General features: G+C 40.8%; 2 protein-coding genes across 4 annotated transcripts in view; one reads left to right on the top strand and one right to left on the bottom strand.

Annotated features, from left to right (window-relative positions):
- Nucleotides 1–19970, top strand: part of DNAH6 (dynein axonemal heavy chain 6) — a 223660-nt gene that overhangs the window by 75398 nt on the left and 128292 nt on the right. For all 3 annotated transcript variants that reach the window (XR_011558276.1, XM_070742321.1, XM_070742322.1), the window contains exons 39-41: nt 1291–1438; nt 14634–14791; nt 18578–18709. Coding sequence is in view for 2 of the 3 variants with exons in the window: in XM_070742321.1 (XP_070598422.1) it covers nt 1291–1438; nt 14634–14791; nt 18578–18709 (438 nt within the window). In the remaining variant the exon portion in view is untranslated. The remainder of the gene's footprint in view (nt 1–1290; nt 1439–14633; nt 14792–18577; nt 18710–19970) is intronic.
- On the bottom strand, nt 9013–9830 carry LOC139163254 (tigger transposable element-derived protein 1-like). Its single transcript, XM_070744206.1, has 2 exons — nt 9399–9830; nt 9013–9065 (listed from the first exon to the last, which is right to left on the bottom strand). The coding sequence occupies exons 1-2, from the start codon at nt 9805–9807 to the stop codon at nt 9013–9015; spliced, it is 462 nt and encodes a 153-aa protein (XP_070600307.1). The 5' UTR covers nt 9808–9830.

Consider the following 19970-nt stretch of genomic DNA (forward strand, 5'->3'; position numbering starts at 1 on the left):
CATTCTTTGACTAATTATGACTCTCAACATACAGTTGGGTGTTGTGTAATTGTTCTTTATTTAACGAATAATAGCACAAGGGATGTAAGCCAGATAAGGCATCATCTATAGAGAAGATGTAGGCCTAACTCGACCCTAATGCAACACAAGCACCCACACCACACCCACACTCCCTTTGGATGTGTGCCATGACTTTGCACAAACATCCCAAAACTGCAGAACTTGCAGCAAATTGGCACGAAATTTTTTTTTTTGGAGGGGGTGGCAATTTGACAAAAACAGACAGGAGCAGGGGACCCACCTGTAGGCAACACCCAGTTTGTTTGTTTGTTTGTCTGTCTGTCTGTCTGTCTGTTTATCTATCTATCTATCTATCTATCTATCTATCTATCTATCTATCTATCTATCTATCTAGTTAGTCATTTGATTTTTATGCCGCCCTTCTTGATGCAACTCAGGGTGGCGTACAATATTAGAAATATAATGCAACAATATATAAAAGGAATCTAAAATACAGTACTTTAAAAGAATTATACAAATTATTAAAAGTGTTAAAAACCCCATATACAGTCATACACGTTCATCCAATTTAATCTTTCATAATATCGACTGGACACGATCTCATAACTCATGGCCCCCATGACCGCTGGCATAGGTGGGTCTTCAGAGTTTTACGAAAGACCAGGAGGAAGGGGTTGGTACATATCTCCGGGGGGAGTTTGTTCCAGAGGGCCGGGGCTGCCACAGAGAAAGTTCTTCCCCTAGGTCCCACCAGACGGCATTGTCTGGCCGATGGGACCTGGAGAAGGCCGACTCTGTGGGATCTAACCGGCCACTGGGATACATGAAGCAGAAGACGGTCCCGAAGGTAGGGCTTTATAGGTAAGTTTCTTCTGGTGTGAAGTTAACTTTAGAAATTTCTAGAGAGTGTGAAGAATCACAGGAAGAATCACAGTTTCTGCGTTTTTGGAAATTAATTCTCCGTTACAAGTATAACTTCATTATAAAGGTTACGGTATCTCCCAATCTGCTAAAAAGGAAGAAGGAAACAAATGCATTATAAACATTTTGAAAGACTTGGTGAGTCCCTTGTTTAGTGAGAATTGGAAAAGAGGGGGGGAGAACCAGGAATGTGAACATGTGACCCATAGAAATGAAAGATATGTGTTTGGGAAATGTAATACTATAGGATTCTGTAGTCTGCTCCATGAGTAGCAATATAGTAAATATTGGACGGAATTACAGTATTGTAATTGTCCTATTATTTCTCTACCTTTTCTTTTAACAAAGTCTGTAGTTGCAAGATCACTGCTTAACAGAATACAAGATGAAGCCGGCTATGTTCCCGTTTACTTAAATTTCTCTGCTCAGACTTCTTCCGCCAGGACACAAGAGATTATAGAATCAAAATTAGAAAAAAAAAGAAAAAACATTTTAGGTAAAGATAAATAATTACCTTTTTTTCCCCTTGTACTTGGTTATCTCAGTTTTCTTTTTCTTTTCGTTTGGTTTGCTTATCTACCTAGCACTTGATCACCTAACAGAATTTGAAGAAGATTAGCTTTCTGGTAAGAGGACTTCATTAATACTCTCCCTGTTTCAGATTTGAATGTGAAACAATAAAGTTATACCTCAAAGTAACAGCAAAAGGAAAACTGACTTGAAATATGAATATAGGCTGAAGTATTATATTGAATGCTTCAACACTTCTCTCACAAGAGGGCACTATTGGCATTTGAGAAACGTAATATATTCATCTCATTACCTATGTTCTGTCATGTTCACCTGAGTTTTTGCTTAATGAGGATTTTTCAGATCGCCTCTCTCTTCCTTATGTCATGCAAGAATTCCTAATTGCTGATGTTTATCAAATATGTTTCCCTTCCCTGTTTATAAAACAATGTTAACATTATACCAAAGTACAATTTCTATTACTTGAGACTAAATACAAACATAATTGTATATAATATTCAGGATTCTCTGGCTACATTTTATTTATTTATTTATTCGATTTTTATGCCGCCCTTCTCCTTAGACTCAGGGCGGCTTACAACATGTTAGCGATAGCACTTTTTAAGAGAGCTAGGCTATTGCCCCCACAATCCAGGTCCTCATTTTACCCACCTCGGAAGGATGGAAGGCTGAGTCAACCTTGAGCCGGTGATGAGATTTGAACCGCTGACCTTCAGATCTACAGTAAGCTTCAGTGGCCTGCAGTACAGCACTCTACCTGCTGCGCCACCCCGGCTCAATGTTGCTCAACCCTGAATAATATAAATGATCAATAGAAAAACTCAGCCACTCCACTTTTAAATATTGAGATATAGTTTAGCCATGATTGAAAACTTAGATTCTAATGAATAGTTAAGTTTTTTTTTTGTAGAAATAATACAATGATATTTGGAAGGCCTCCTGAAGGTCTTCTAGTCCAGCATACTGCTCAAGAAGGAAACTCTATACATAGAATAGAATAGAATTCTTTATTGGCCAAATGTGATTGGAAACACAAGGAATTTGTCTTTGGTGCATATGCTCTCAGTGTACATAAAAGAAAAGATACATTTATCAAGAATCATGTGGTACAACATTTAATGATTGTCATAGGGTTCAAATAAGCAATCAGGAAATAATTAATATTAATATAAATCGTAAAGATACAAGCAACAAGTTACAGTCATAAATGGGAGGAGATGGGTGATAGGAACAATGAGAAAAAATAATAGTAATGCAGGCTTAGTGAATAGTTTGACAGTGATGAGGGAATTATTTGTTTAGCAGAGTGATGGCATTCAGGAAAAAACTGTTCTTATGTCTAGTTGTCTTGGTGTGCAGTGCCCTATAGTGTCGTTTTGAGGGTAGGAGTTGAAACAATTTATGTTCAGGATGCAAAAGGTCTGTAAATATTTTCACGCCCCTCTTTTTTATTATTATTATTTATTATTATTATTTATTAGATTTGTATGCCACCCCTTTCCGTGGACGCGGGGCAGCTCACAACACAATAAAACAATTCCTAACAAATCTAATAATATACAATTTACAATTTAAAATAGTTAAAAAAGACCCATTTTTAAGCAGACATACCTACAAACATACCATACCTAAATTATATAGGCCCGGGGGAGATATCTCAATTCCCCCATGCCTGACGACAAAGGTGGGTTTTGAGAAGTTTACGAAAGGCAAGGAGGGTAGGGGCAGTTCTAATCTCTGGGGGGAGCTGTATACAGGTCCTCAATGGAAGGCATGTTGGCAGTAATTGTTTTTTCTGCAGTTCTGATTATTCTTGGAAGTCTGTGTCTGTCTTGTTGGGTTGCAAAACCAAACCAGACAGTTATAGAGGTGCAGATGACAGACTCAATGATTCCTCAGTAGAACTTTATCAGCAGCTCCTTGGGCAGTTTGAGCTTTCTGAGTTGGCGCAGAAAGAACATTCTTTGTTGTGCTTTTTTGGTGAAGTTTTTGATGTTAGGAGGCCATTTTAGGTCTTGAGATACAATAGAACCTAGAAATTTGAAGGTCTCTATTGTTGATACTGTGTTGTCTAATGCTGTAAGAGGTGGTAGGATGGGAGGATTCCTCTTAAAGTCTACCACCATTTCTACGGTTTTGAGTGTGTTTAGTTCCAGATTTTTCCGGTTACACACGAGGCTAGTTGATCAACCTCCAGTCGGTATGCGGTTTCATCGCTGTCTCGAATGAGACCAATCACTGTGGTATCAACTATAAACTTCAGTAGTTTAACAGATGGATCATTTGAAATGCAGTCATTGGTATATAGAGAGAACTGGTGAGAGTACACAGCCTTGGGGTGGGAGCTGTGCTAATTGTACAGGTATCTGATGTGATTTTGCCTAGCTTCACCTGCTGCCTCCTGTCTGTTAGGAAGCTTGTGATCTACTTACAAGTATATTCAGCTACCGCTAGCTCAGTGGTTCTCAACCTGGGGGTCAGGACTCCTTTGAGGGTCGAATGACTGCTTCACAGGGGTCACCTAAGACCATGGGAAAAGACAAATTTCCCATGGTGTTAGAAACTAAAGCTTCTATTCTGGTGCCTTGGAACATATTTTTACAATCCAACCGATCAGTTGTTTACAGTGGAGGTATCCCTCTGAACTTCCTGCCAATTAGCCTAAAGCTCTGTTGGGAGAATTGGGGCTAGACCTAGGGTTGGGGGTCAGCACAACATGAGGAACTGTATCAAGGGGTAGCAGCATTAGAAAGGTTGAGAACCACCACACTAGCTGATTTAGTTTAGTTAGAAGAATGTCTGTTATGATGGTGTTGAATGGTGAATTAAAATCGATAAAGCGGACCCTTGCGTAGGTCTTTGGAGATTCAAGATGTTGTAGGATGTAGTGCGGAGCCATATTGACAGCATCATCTGTCGATCTATTTGTTCGGTATGCAATCCATTATAGTTTTCAAGTGGGACATCATTAGTCTTTCAAAGGTTTTCATAAATACAGATATCAGAGCAACTGGTCTGTAGTCATTCAGTTCCTTGATGGAGGGCTTCTTCGGCTCTGGGATGATAGTGGAGCGTTTGAAGCAAGAAGGAACATGTCATATCTCTAGTGAGTTGTTGAAGATTTGGGTGAAGATGGGGGCCAATTGGTCAGCACAGACATTTAAGCAAGAAGGAGTTATCATGTCTGGGCCTGGTGCTTTTCCTGATTTCTGTCTGTGAAATAAATTTTGCACTTCCTTTTCGGTGATCACCAGGGGTTGTGTGATGGGTTCAGTTGTAGGAGGTTTGGCTGTTGTTGGTGTGTCTGGGATGGAGATTGTGAAGATAGGTGGCTGTAGTTTCCTTTCAAACCTGCAGTAGAACATGTTCAAGTCATCTGTCAGTTGCTGATTTCCTTCAGCTTGGGAAGGTGGTTTGCTGTAACCGGTGATGTTTTTAAGAATTCTCTATATTTGCTGGTTCATTTGTTGAGAACTGATTCCTTAGCTTTTCAGAGTAATTTCTTTTTGCAGTCAAAGCAAGCCTGAAGCTTTAACTTTGCTTCTTCAGTCCAAGTCCTCACTGATTAAATTGTTGGGTTTTTTGGCTTTAAATCTTTGTAAGTACCGTAGGTACAAGGTGAATCATGCAATGATCTGAGTAGCCCACAGCTGCTCATGGCAAGGAATGATAAGCATCTTTTAGTGTTGTGTAGCAGTAGTCTAGATATTCTTGCCTCTGGTTGGACAATTGACATGCTGAAAGTATTTTGGTAGCACTTTCCTTATGTTTGCCTTTTTAAAATATATAAATAAATATATAAATTTTTAGCCTCCAGTCCCCTAATCATCTTCGGTGTTCTTCTCTGCACTCCTTTTGGAGCTTTTTATATAATGGTGACCAAAACTGGTTGCAATATCTAAATGTGGTCTTACCAGGGCTTTATATAAGTGGTATTAACACTTCACAGGATCTTGACTTGATTCCTCTTTTAAGGCAGCTTGGACTGTATTGGCTTTCTTGACAACTATAACACACTTCTGACTCGTATTTAAGTGATTGTCTACTGGGACTTCAAGATCCCTCTCGTAGTTGCTACTACTGAGTCAGGTACCCTGATAATAAGTCCAATTAGGCTTTTGAGTGCGTGGCAATAAGGCCAAGTGCTTATTTCAGGGTTCAAAAAAATATAACACAGGGCCTTATTTTAGGGAAAACACAGTACCACCTATTCTATACCTGTGGATTTGGTTTTTCGTGCCTAAATGTAGAACCTTACTTGTCTCACCTTTGAATTTAATTTTGTTAGATAGGGTCCAGTTTTCAAGTCTGTCAAGGTTCAGATGTATTGTTCTGTGTTGGGCCATTTCTTCATAGTCTGTATGAAGGTGTATTCAGGAGAAGACATATTTTGCTTTCTAACCTAAACATTGGTTTAGCCATACATATATTGTTCTTGTTTTACCAATCTATTATGAAAAAAAGAGGATAGAATTATGTGCCTCCCTTTCCCTTCAACAGAAACATCAAAATAAACAATATTTCTTCACAAAATTCCTTTATACATGAGTCTACTTTGCCAGGACCCATGGGATTTTCTCCCTTGAGCAGCTTTTCCCTAGATAAATCTTAACTGCAATTCCCTATATTCACTGTTGGGAATTCTGGGATTTAGGGCACAAAAATATCAGGTTGGAGAAGCCTGCCTTAGATGCAAGTAATTATACTGCTTTATAGAAAATGCTAAAGGCAGTTTAGATTTAAAAAAAATTTTTTTTTTGCTGTGCAGAACTTTCTTCAGCTCTGATTATCATAGGCAACTACTCATCTTCTGTTGCCTTCATCGCATCAAAATTTTCAAGGCTTTCTTTTGTTCTCTACTTTTAACAACACATTGCTAGAAGAGAACATAAAGCTGATTTACTGAATCTGTTAGGCATTTTATTTTACATATTATTTATGTTTGCCTGCCTCCTTGTGCTCTGATATGTCTGATTTTAGCTTTAAACTTACTGGTCGACTTTGTCAAATTTGACAAACATTCACCAGAAAATGAAAGATAAACACCATTATATCCAGTAGATAAAATAAATCTATTATTGCTAGTCCTACCTGGATACAGAACATCTGGCAACATCTGTTTCAGATTTAAATGAACAGTTAATTTAATTAATTGTTGTACACTGCCAAGAATCCCTCTCTGGGAAAAACAAGTAGTTCAAAACTGTAAAAAAAAAAAAGTAAATAAATAAGTAAATAAATAATCTCACAATTGTTCTGAAAATGGTACATTAGCATTTTTCATTTTAGTGTAAAATCACAATACCTGTTTGGATTCTATAAAATGTATTGATTTCCTCACTGCTCAACAGAGATATCCTATCTTAGCATGTGCCATATGCACTGTGATTGTCTTTTAATATCAGTCCATCCCTTATTACTGTACTACAATACTGCACTATGTAGCGGTATATAAGACTAAGTGCTATTGCTGTTTCTAATAGACTATAAAATATCTAATTTACACAAATGTGTTGTTATAGCATGGCCTATATAAAGTTGGTGTAAAGCTAGAAACAGGGAATTCTGCCTTAGGAATAGAAACAACCGGGTGGTCTTCAGCCAATCGCTCTTTTTCAGCCTAAGGAAGAAACCGATGGCAACCCACTTCTGAAATCTTGTCAAGAAAACTGCAGGGACTTGTTCTAGCAGTCAACAGAAGTCAGCACATTCAAATCTGCATGCATACACAAAAATAGCCTTCCCCAATAAGGTGCCTTCCATGTATTATTATTATATATACAGTGGTACCTCATCATATGAACTTAATTGGTTCCAGGAGGAGGTTCGTAAGGTGAAAAGTTCGTAAGATGAAACAATGTTTCCCATAGGAATCAATGTAAAAGCAAATAATGCGTGCAAATCCTTCAGGAAAATCCCAAACTTTAGAAGGGAGGCGAACAGAGGGCAGGGAGGAGCAGCTAAAGGGGGCGGGTGGAAGAAGCAAGGCTAGGCTAAAGGGTGAGTGGGAAGGAAGAAAGGCAAGGGGGGCGCCCCTCACTTTTCTTTGTTCAAAAGACACCGTTTCAGTTCCTTTGCAAGCACCTTGTTCTCTGCAAAAATTTTCCTCCCCCAAGCTGCCCCTCCCTCCTCCCTTTTCTTTCTTAAAAAGACACCCTTTCAGTTCCTTTGCAAGCACGTTGTTCTCTGCAAAAATGTTCCTCCCCCAAGCTGCCCCTCCCTCCTCCCTTTTCTTTCTTAAATAGACACCCTTTCCGTTCCTTTGCAAGCACGTTGTTCTCTGCAAAATGTTTCCTACTCCAAGCAGCCCCTCCCTTTTCTTTCTTCAAAAAAGGGGAAAAAAGAAACCCCTTCATCCCAGCAGCAGCTGCTTGGGTTCGTAAGGTGAAAATAGTTCGGAAGAAGAGGCAAAAAAATCTTAAACAGTGGGTTGGTATCTTGAAAAGTTCGTTAGAAGAGGCGTTGGTAAGATGAGGTACCACTGTAATTCCCTAACCAAGCATGGCCAACTGTTAGGGACTGGGAAAATCAAAATCAGATACTGTGTTTCTGAACTATCTAATTTGAGAAGACTGAAATAGAGGCATGCATTTTGAGGAGGAGCTAAGGATTAAAACATTGGGTGGGAAAGAGCAAAACAACCTAGAAAGGTGTGCAAAAATGTAAGGCTACCAGAAAAATGTAATGGGTACAAAAAAAAAACATAATCCAAATTATTAGAGAATTTGGAGGACCGAATCTAATAGCTAAGAGCTATTGACCATAAGGAAAAAATTGTAGATTAAGGATTTATTCGCTGGGCTTTCTTTGTTCAACAATCTATTGCTTTTTATCTAAAAGACAGTTACAGTGATCCCTCGATTATCGCGAGGGTTCCGTTCCAAGACCCCTCGCGATAATCGATTTTTCGCGATACAGCGGTGCGGAAGTAAAAACACCATCTGCACATGCGCGCCATTTTTCCATGGCCGCGCATGCGCAGATGGAGCAACGAAAGTTCAGAGGCTGGCAATGGTTGTTTTTCATGCCGGCCACCCCCCCACAGCGCCAAATAAACCTGCACCTGTGGAATGAAGCACTGATGAAACCAGTCCCGCGTGAGGGGTTTTGTAATCCATGCTTTAGGATTATGCATCCAGTACACTGGCAATGCATTCTTATTTCTGCTCTTGAGGGCTCTTGGATTTCGTGACTTATAAATTAGCCCTGGCTTCATCAAAAAGCCTGCTGCATTCCCACACATGATCAAAGTCACTCTATCTTTCATGGCCTTAAAGCCAGGGGCTTTGGCTTCATCTTGCATCAAGAAAGTCCGTGAAGGCATCCTCTTCCAGAACAGGCCTGTTTCGTCCATGTTGAACACCTGTTCTGGAAGGTAGCCCCCTTCTGCAATTAGGTCTTTAAACGTGAGCTGGACGAAGTTTTCGGCTGCACCTGTATCTGCTGAGGCAGCTTCTCCATGCAATGACACACTTTTCAGGCCATAGCGCCGTTGAAATTTCTCAAACCACCCTTTGCTTGCTGTGAATGTGGCTGGGGCTAAAGAAGCAGATGATGTTGATGGCTGGGGGTCGAGTCACCAGCACCTTCATCTACAGAGAATGACAGGAAAGGGAGAGAGAATTGACTTGAATGAAAGCATACAGTCCTTCCTTCCTTCCCTCCTTCCCTCCTTCCCTCCCTCCTTCCTTCCCTTCTCTCCTTCCCTCCTTCCTTCCCTCCTTCCTTCCTTCCCTCCTTCCCTCCCTCCCTCCTTCCTTCCCTCCTTCCTTCCTTCCCTCCCTCCTTCCCTCCCTCCCTCCCTCCTTCCCTCCTTCCTTCCCTCCCTCCTTCCTTCCTTCCCTCCTTCCTTCCCTCCCTCCTTCCTTCCCTCCTTCCTTAAAAAGCACTTAAATAATGACAGAATAAAAACCCCCAGCCCTCACCTGGGTTTCCCTCATCTGCATCGCCTCCTTCTGTGTCTGCAAGACGGTTGTACAGTTGCTGCGCCTTGGTTCGTATAGTGTTCGTATCCAAAGCAATGCTCTTTTTGCGGCAGTCTTGTACCCACACGGACAAAGCAGCTTCCATCTTCATAAGGCGTTTGTTTCTAGGCGTCACCATTCTTTTTGCAGCCTTGTTGAACATTATCTGAGAAGTTTGCCTTATCTTCTTTTCGTCTTTCCGAATGTATCGCACAGTCGATTCGTTGATCCCATAATGCCGACCAACATCTACATTAGAACGTCCCGCTTTCAGCATGTCCAAAAGTTCAATTTTCTCCTTAATTGTCAGCATCTTCCTGCTCTTTTTAGCGTCGCCGCCTCCACTCCACGTGCAATGTTTAGGAGCCATCTTCCAACAAGTCTTAACAAGTTCCAACAGTTCCAAAAGTTTCAAAGCACGCTGAGCAAACAACACTGATTGGCCGAGATTTCGGCCAACCAGCAATGGCAGACGTCAGTTTGGTGATGACGTGTGATGTCATCGGGCGGGAAAAACCGTTGTGTAGAAAAAAAACCGCGCACGTATTTTAAATTTATTATTTTTTGAAAAATCGCGATATAGCATTTCGCGAAGATCGAGATCGCGAAAATCGAGGGATCACTGTATTCTGAGATCCCTTCAATTCTGACTTCTGTGGCTAGTTTCTTATTCTTTTCCCGCTACAATGTAATTATCCAAGGGCCAGGCTTTGATTAGCCCTATTCATATATTTTCTGTAAATACATTATATGTTATAAATTACAATCCTCATTTCTAATGCAGCTGTCAATCTTGCGTCATTAATACAGTGATACCTCTACTTAAGAAATTTTCTAGATAAGAACCAGGTGTTCAAGATTTTTTTGCCTCTACTTAAGAACTAATTTCTACTTAAGAACCCGAGCCCAGAAAAATTTCCCAGGAAATTTGAGAGCGGCACGATGGCCCGGCCTGTTTCCTGCCATTTCCCCTTTAATCCCGGCCATCTCGGGCTTTTCTGGGATGCCAGAGGAGTCTTTCGGTGATGCTTCAGGAGGCTTTGGCAGTCTAGAGCAAATAAAACATTTTCCTTTCTCTGGGCGCTTGGAGAGGGAAGAAACCTCTGCCAGCACCCAGAGAAAAGAAACGCTCCCTTCGCTCTGGGCAGCCCAGAGGGAACGGAGTGTTTTCCTTTCTCTGGGCGCTGCCTCAGAGTCCCTCTTTTTTTTTTAAGCCTTAAAGTTTTGGATTTTTTTGATTCCCCTCACCTCAGCTTCTTCCTTCAGCAGCAACTCTTCCACTCCTCTTCTTCCTCCTCCTCCTCCCACCCAAATTCTGAGCTTTTATTTCTTTCCTAATGGGTTTGTATGCATTATTTGCTTTTACATTGATTCCTATGGGAAAAATTGCTTCTACTTAAGAACGTTTCTACTTAAGAACCTGGTTATGGAATGAATTAAGTTCTTAAGTAGAGGTACCACTGTACTTGCTCAGGTTAAGTTTCCACTCTCAGAAATGATTTTATAGACACCTGTAGAACACTCCCATCTCCAATACAAATTACTAATGTTTAATGTCTTCTTTTTCAGCATTTTTGCTTTTATTGTTTGATTATGTCTCAGTGATTTTAGGCAGTCCCTTTTTTAAAAATAGTATACTGTAAAATACATACTGTATATCAAAAGAAAATAAGACAATAAGGCAGTCCCTTTTTTAATTTTAAAAAGTAATTGCTGCATTTTTTTAATTTCACCTTTCACCTTTATTATTGTAGGGGTGGTATGGGCAGGAGCAGAAATTCACATTAGAAGACTAACTCTGCCCTGAATGGCATTGTATCATTTTTTTCCTTCTTTAGGAAAGCTATATGCCTTACTTCAATGTTTTCTGGAAGATCATTTAGTTCTCAGATGTACTCTCTAAGTGACTACATCTGTCAAATATATAGTGGCTGGGGGTGTTAAAGTCTTGTTTGACAAACTGAATTCTTCTGATAGCCATGACTTTAATGCTTGGGCTTATTGAGGAATATGTGCAATAAGGCAAAAAGACTTCTCATTTGTTGAAAGTAGCCTTTTAGATGCCATTATTGATGATAAAATTGTGTGCATTCAGAAGTGGTATGCCTTGTAATATGCCACAATGTTTCCCACTGTGATTTGTTTGCCGTCTGACCTTCAGGTTCTCTTGCCGTCTGGTCAATCTCTTTAATTTTTCCTACTAAGGAAACCCTATTAAGGATATGATAAGCTTTCTTTCCAACCGCTTCTTCTGCAGAAGGGATGTTAAACATTGCATATGTCTTCATCCTGTTTGGCAATTGTCTCACTTCAGAGAGGCCTCAGCACGTTTTTTTACTGCAGGCAACTGTTTAGTAACCATTATATCACCCGTGAATATAATAGTGGTGGTCATTACCCAGAATTGGTTTTTGTAGAGTGTTCCCTTTCTGCCTCTGAATAAAACTTTACTCTTTTCTGATTCAAAAATACAGAATTAGTGACATCTTATGTCCCTTTTTACTTACAACTGATTATCTGATCTTGTTCAAGCTCTATTGTACATAGTCTTTTACACAGATATTTGCTCTAAAACTCCATTAGCCTTTGTAGTCATTTTACCTTTGTTAAAAAAAACCATTGTATTTTCTGAGTAAACATTTTGAAATGTTAAAATGTGCCATATTTTTCAGAGTATAAGACACATTGGAGTATAAGATGGTTTTGGGGAGGAAAATAGGGGGGGGGGATCTACCTACCAGATATTCATCTGGCTAGCGTCCTTAGTCTGGTCAGTTTCAGCATATTATTTTATCCCCTGGTTAGGGCTTTAAAAAAACCTTATTCGGAGAGAGTAACAATGAAAGAGCTTGCAAGCCGGTAAGAGCTGGGAACACTGTTGTTTGTTTGTTTATTGATTTGATTTGATTTGATTTGATTTGATTTGTATGCTGCCCCTCTCTGTAGACTCAGGGCAGCTCACAGCATACAATAAGACAATTCATAACAAATCTAATAAATTTAAAAAACATTTAAAAAACCCATTATTAAACCAGTCATACACACAGTCACACCATACATAAATTATATAGGCCCGGGGGAGGGAGGGAGAATGCCTCAATTCCCCCATGCCTGACAGCAGAGGTGAGTTTTAAGGAGTTTACGGAAGGCAAGGATGGTGGGGGCAGTTCTAATCTCTGGGGGGAGCTGGTTCCAGAGGGTCGGGGCCATCACAGAGAAGGCTCTTCCGCTGGGACCCGCCAGACGACATTGTTTAGTTGACGGGACCCGGAGAAGGCCAACTCTGTGGGACCTAATCGGTCATTGGGATTTGTGCGGCAGAAGGCGGTCCCGGAGATATTCTGGTTAACACCTGGTTAGGGCTGAAAAGAAACATATTTGGAGCAAGTAAAGCAATGAAGAAAAGCCTGCAAGGACTTAGGGGTTGGAAAACATTCTTTGCGGAGAATAGCAACGAAAGAGCCTGCAAGGTAAAAGCTGGGAAGATCATTAGCACTTAGTTAGAACTTCGATAAAAGATACATTCAGAGTATAAGATGCACCTGAATTTTCAGCCTCTTTTAGGGAGGAAAAAGGTGCATCTTATACTCAGGAAAATACGGCATATCGCTGAGAATATCCTCTCTGTTTGCGTGCAGTTTATGCTATGGGATGTAGTAAGGAGATGGATCCCCAGGAAAGACGGGGTGCATTCCAGAAGACTTAAGAGGCAATTTAGCCTAGATTTTACATGTGAGAGAAAGAGGACAAAGGCAGCACCTCCCTATTAGTTCTCAGAATATATTGTAAATACAGATAGTAGAATCCTTAGGCTGTCAAGCTTTGGGCTGTAGTTGTGAAATAATAAAGATCTCACCTTGGAATAATTGCTACGTCCTTTTTTATTTTGGACCTCACAGTTTATTAGTTGTTCTCTTGGTATTACAGGTAGTCCTCAACTTATAACCATAATTCAACCTAAAATTCATGTTACTAAGTGAGAAATTTGTTAAGTGAGTTTTGCCCCATTTTACAACTTTTCTTACCACAATTTGTTAGGGAATCACTTCAGTTCTTTATAGTTATACAGTGGTTAAATGAATCTGGTTTCCCCATTGACTTTATGAGATGGTCGCAGAAGGTGATCACATGACCCCAGGACACTGCAACCACCATTAATATGTGTCGGTTGTCAAGTAATCAAATCTAAATCATGTGATCATGGGGATTCCACAATGGTTATAAGTGTGAAAAATGGACCTAGGTCACTTTTTTCAGTGCTGTTGTAACTTTGAACAGTCACTAAATGAATTGTTGTAAATCATTCCAATCTCGCCCACAATTTTATTAATAAAATCCTCAATTCATTTAGAGATTAAATCATACCATTGAAGAAGTAAACTGGCAGCCTTATAGATCCATCCTTCCTGGTTTTTTGTCACAAGATTAAAAAAAATAGTGCTGTGTCCAAGTATTTGCTTCCTAAGGAAGTGCCCTGTTTTCATGTTAGGGCAATATCCTGTCTACTTTCTTTTGTTGGCCAAACCCCTTTCACAACAAGTAATGACACTTTTTAATCCATTATGTATAACTTACCAGAATCCTTCCTTAGTGTTTTTTGGTGGCAAATACTTAGCACACATGCCAATAAGCAATCTGCTTTCTTCCACATGCATTTGCCTTATTCCTCTGGGTCAAGCAAGCTTCTGCTGTATTGATTTCCCAGGGGAACTGCATTGCCTGGCATTTGTCAAACAGCTAACTATCCATCTTCTCTTAACACTGCAGATTAGAAACTAGAGCACAGACAGATGCTGGTTTCAGATGGGCAGTCTTCAATAACCAGTCGGCCCTTCCATCAGCAAGCATAAATGTATGGTAGATGGGAGAAAGAGACTGACTATCTTCAAGTGTGGCTCTTCAAAATGATGATGTGAGCTTTCACACAATCTACCCAGCTTCCTTTATCAGGCAGCTTAAAGCGAGGAGCATGCCTCACTTTCTGCCTTATACAGCATCTGTTTAAGCTCATGGACCTAAATGGAGCTTCACAGAATTTGTGGTAGGGCTTATTCCTGTGGAAAGCTTTGCTTTAGGACATTTGAAGAATCACAATTGTAGAGTTAGCACAATTAATGCACACTGAAATATTGAATATTTGGTGTATTCTATGGCAAGGCTTACAAGCAGTGGTTTCTTTACTCATGTTTTGTTTAGGAGCACCAGGGAAAAAAAGAGTGGTCATTTTTGTGGATGATTTAAACATGCCGAAATTGGATCGTTATGGCTCACAGCCCCCTATTGAACTACTTAGACAGTACCAAGACTTTGGAGGATTCTATGACCGAGATAAACTGTTTTGGAAGGAAATCCATGTAAGTCTATTTTTCAATGCCTCTAACTGTTCTAATTCCATGTTTCATTAGAGATATGTTATAAATAGTGCTAATTATGATCCTTCTTCCCAAGGGCTGGATTCTGATGCAAGTAGAGTTTTGAGGCTTGTTGTTTCTATAAGACATTCTTCGCTCCAGTTCATACAAGCAGGCTTTACCCTGTAAAACAAACTGTTCATTTATTATTGTGTATATCTATGCCATATTTTTGTGTCACGGATGTACCAAAAAGTGTCATTGCATTTGGAAGATTTCCCAACTGTTGTTGTTTTTATTATTATTTAAATTTGTATAACAATCTGACTCCGAAGGACTCTAAACAACGGTAACAGCAGGAGAAAGAAGAAGAAAGAAGATTCGAAGAGAAGCTATGTTCATAACAGAAATTGTGAACATGTCCTTTGCAAGTTGCTGCAGGCATAAATATTACCTCCACATCCCAGTCTTCCATCTGGAAGCTCAAATATTGCTTAATCTGATATTTTCTTTTCAGTGGTGTATGTTTGGTCCAGGCAGATATCGTATCATGCCATATCAATCTGCCAACACTCAGGGACAAAATGACTGCTTTTCAGAGATGCACTCTTTAGCAATTTTTGGTCTAAAATGAAAATCAAAAAGGTTATGTTAAACCTGTATAAGGCCTGGGGCTCCTATTTTGATGTGCAATCCTTCAATTCATGCTCTAAAATGGATTGAAAATGTTCAGCATTGGCTACCCAGCGACCTTCATTACTAACATGCAACTCCTAGCCCTAAGACAAAATCTCAGGTTGGATCAGATATAACCAGCAGGAAAGACCCTCAGGAGACATGGAGGCAGGAATGATATCTCATTTCCTTTTTTCAGGAAAAGCAACCATGTGTTATAAACTATTCCATTTCAGACAGAAAGCCCTTAATAGTATTATCTCCTGGGTGCTTCTGTGTCCTGGCATGTCTGGGCTGCCTTAAGGCCTAAAAGCTTTTGATGTCACCACAGGTGCCCAGTGCTTCCCAATCCTTCACCTCATTACCATGTGAGAGATTAGGCTGGAAGAGAGAATGGGTGAAGGTGACCTCTCTCGTGTGCCCCCCCCCCTTTTTTAGTCTGATTGGATTTCCAGACCTGTATCAGAGGGCACATGACAATTACAGCTGAAAGGAGCAGGATGAAATAGCGTATGTGCTTGACCTTTGCATGCTCTCTTCTCCCAGTCGATCATATCCTCGGCAAACTGCCAAATAATAGGGGGAGCTTATAGTGGAATGCAGCTGTACTTTGGCAGAAGTGGACTAAGATGTGGCAGTGACATCGTGCATAGGATTCTGCAAACTATTTGAAAGAAGGGCTTTTTGCAAGACAGAGTGGCACAAATGAAGTCTCTCTCTCTCTCTCTCTCTCTCTCTCTCTCTCTCTCTCTCTCTCTCTTCATAATGTTAATGCAAGCCACATCCTTTGCAAAGCTGCACAGCTGGTTTAAAAGTTGGGTTGGGTTTTCTGCATGTATACTGTTCTATACCTTCTACACATTATTCTGTTTGCAGCTTGACGTGCAGCTAAACCCACCTATCCTCCAATAAGACAGACTGTGTGTGTAGATCTGGATGCTTTATTAAAGGAACAGGATAGTTGAAACTCTGAAAATAGAAATACAGTGATCCCCCGGTTATTGCGTCCCCAACCATTGCGAACAGGGTAATTTGCGAATTTTGAACCCGGAAGTCAAAATACCATCTACGCATGCGTGCCCTTTTTTCTATGGGCACGCATGCGTAGATGGCGCCGGGCAGATCAGCTGCTAGGCGGCTTCCCTGGGCCTCCCCCCTCTTGCTGGCGGGAGGGTGAAGCCCCCCCCAGCACCCGCTCGCCCGCCCTTCGCCCTTCGCCCGGCCACCCGCTCGCCCACCCGCTCACCCTTCGCCCTTCGCCCGGCCGGCTCCGATCGTTTTAAAGCAGGCGCGCCGTTCTCCGCTGACTTCTAAAGCGGGGAAGTTCGCTAGGAGTCAGCTGAGAACGGCGCGCGTTTTAAAGCAGGCGCGCATTTTAAAGCAGGCGCGCCGTTCTCTGCTGACTTCTAAAGCGGGGAAGTTCGCTAGGAGTCAGCGGAGAACGGCGCGCTTGCTTTAAAACGATCGGAGCCGGCCGGCTCCGATCGTTTTAAAGCAGGCGCGCCGTTCTCCGCTGACTCCTAGCGAACTTCCCCGCTTTAGAAGTCAGCGGAGAACAGCGCGCCTGCTTTAAAACGATCGGAGCCGGCCGGCTCCGATCGTTTTAAAGCAGGCGCGCCGTTCTCCGCTGACTCCTAGCGAACTTCCCCGCTTTAGAAGTCAGCGGAGAACAGCGCGCCTGCTTTAAAACGATCGGAGCCGGCCGGCTCCGATCGTTTTAAAGCAGGCGCGCCGTTCTCCGCTGACTTCTAGCGAACTTCCCCGCTTTAGAAGTCAGCGGATGGGGGTTCGGGGGGTGCTAGCGAGCCCCCCATGTCGGCGGCGACGTTGTAAAACACCCGCACCGCCCCCAATCTTCGGCTCCTCGCTAGCGCTGCGGAAGTTAAAAACACCATCTGCACATGCGCAGATGGTGTTTTTACTTCCGCAGCGCTACTTCGCGAAAACCCGCTCGTTGCGGGGGGGTCCTGGAACGGAACCCTCGCAACGAGCGGGGGATCGCGGGATCACTGTACATGCAAAAATGAATGAATGAATGAATGAATTAATTAATTAATTTCTTCCTGATACTTCTGTTTCTTTCTGAATGTTAAAGGAAATGGAATTTGATTTCCAAGGATGCATTTGTTTTGGGAGTAAGAGTTCATGAGATGATCTTAAATGGGCAGGTCAGCTTCCAAACAATACAGAGGTGGGGATAGGGAACAACAACGGTATATACACAAATTACTGTATATGCTAAGCATGATGTATATTCCAAGATAATGTTTCTGCTAGAACTATTAGTAGTTTCTGCTAGAACTATTAGTAAAACTAAGTGCCTATGCACACATGGACAGAAGGCCAGTCTTTGAAGCACATGTGAGACAGGCTGTTTTAACATGTTAAAGAGATGTTCCATTATTAATAGTACATTTTGTAAAGCATCTGTTTTGAATACTCTGCAGAACACTATGCATTTCCCCCCTAATTTATTAATCTCTGGTCACAGTAGCTGTGCTGTGACAAAGGCAAAATCTGCTGATTTTTTTCCTGACATTTAAACACCAGAAAAAATAATCCACTAGAGGACAGCAGTTTTCTGATCAAATTAGTCTGGTACTTGGCTAGGTCAATATTTGTCAAGTTCCTTGTGTTATGCCATCTAGATTCCTTTATATTTGAAACCAATTGCACAAACTTGAGCTAAACCTTTAGGCTCATAGTACAGGTGTTTTGATATCAAATGGAGTAAGAATAGAATATCTTCTATTAGATAGTCTGGATATACTCTAGATATTCTAGAATAGAATATCTCAATAAAGTATACTGCTCAAAAAATAAAGGGAACACTCAAATAACACATCCTAGATCTGAATGAATGAAGTATTCTCATTGAATACTTTGTTCTGTACAAAGTTGAATGTGCACAACAGCATGTGAAATTGATTGTCAATCAGTGTTGCTTCCAAAGTAGACAGTTTGATTTCACAGAAGTTTGATTTACTTGGAGTTATGCTGTGTTGTTTAAGTGTTCCCTTTATTTTTTTTGAGCAGTGTATATTGAAAAAGGGATTTCTAGAAGTAATAGCACCACAGATTATTAACTTCTCACACAAATCCTCTTCTCCCCAGGATGTAACTATTTGTTCAGCTTGTGCACCTCCTGGTGGCGGACGTAATCCAGTTACCCCACGTTTCATAAGACATTTTGCTATGCTGTGCCTTCCAACACCCTCTGAACATAGCCTTAAACAAATTTTCCAGGTGAGTACCACCATCTATTCAGGGGTCCTCAAATTTGGCAACTTTAAGACTTGGGGGCTTCAGCTCCCTGAATTCTCCAGCCTACATAATAGTTGGCTGGAGAATTCTGGGAGCTGAAGTCCACAAGTCTTAAAATTGCCAAGTTTGAAGACCTCTAATGTATGTACATAAAAGAAACAATATATATATTGTTGGTTGGCGGGCCCCAGGGGAAGAGACTTCTCTGTGGCGGCCCCGACTCTCTGGAACCACCTCCCCCCAGAGATTAGAACTGCCCCTACCCTCCCTGCCTTTCGCAAACTCCTTAAAACCCACCGTTGTCGTCAGGCATGGGGGATATCTCCCCCGGGCCTATATAATTTATGTATGGTATGTTTGTAGGTATGTCTGCTTAAAAATGGGGTTTTTAAACTGTTTTAAATTTTAAATGGTAAATTATTAGATTTGTCAGGAACTGTTTTTATTGTGTTGTGAGCCGCCCCGAGTCTACGGAGAGGGGCGGCATACAAATCTAATAAATAAATAAATAAATAAATAAATAAATAAGTGTGTGTGTGTGTGTGTGTGTGTGTGTGTGTGTGTGTGTATGTATTTCTTTGGGTTTTCTGACTTAGCATATTGTTGTGTAGTGCTAAATCCAGATAGCTGGACTAAAGCAGCTGGTAATTTCATTCACATCAGTATGTAAATTAGCAAACATACCTCCATAAATAAACAACCAGATCCAGGTTTCTGCTTTTGGCTTTATGATTTTGATTGCTTTGTTTGGTTTTTAGTATTATTTCGGTTCTGCTGAGAGTTTCGTTCTTAAAATGGGTGCTCCTGTACAAATCTTTTAAATAAACGAACAGGGTTAGACAAGACTGCCTTATGTTCAAACTGGCAAAATTTACCTTTTTTCAGCTCATTTTTTCTGAAGGTTTAGGTCTTCAGGATTTTAAAAAATGTATGTTTAATGCTCATTTGTGCAGATAATGTTCTCTGCATACCTTGCAGATGTATTCTTTCTTTCTGTAGCTTTACAAATTAAAGAAAATTATAGTATTTAAAAAAGCAACACTGCAAGCCAAATCTATATGTTCCAGCTGTGAATAGATGAATTGCTCTGATGCACAATGGAATTTTTTTCCATTGGCTGCATTGTTCCAAAACCTTGTGCGTGTTTGGCAATGGAACATAACACTCTTGCTTTCTGATGCTTCCTTATTGCTTTAATTTGTTTGCAAATTATGAATTGGCACTCCCATCATAATGAATTGGG

Source organism: Erythrolamprus reginae, chromosome 2 (assembly GCF_031021105.1).
Source record: "Erythrolamprus reginae isolate rEryReg1 chromosome 2, rEryReg1.hap1, whole genome shotgun sequence".
In the NCBI taxonomy this organism is placed as follows: domain Eukaryota; kingdom Metazoa; phylum Chordata; class Lepidosauria; order Squamata; family Dipsadidae; genus Erythrolamprus; species Erythrolamprus reginae.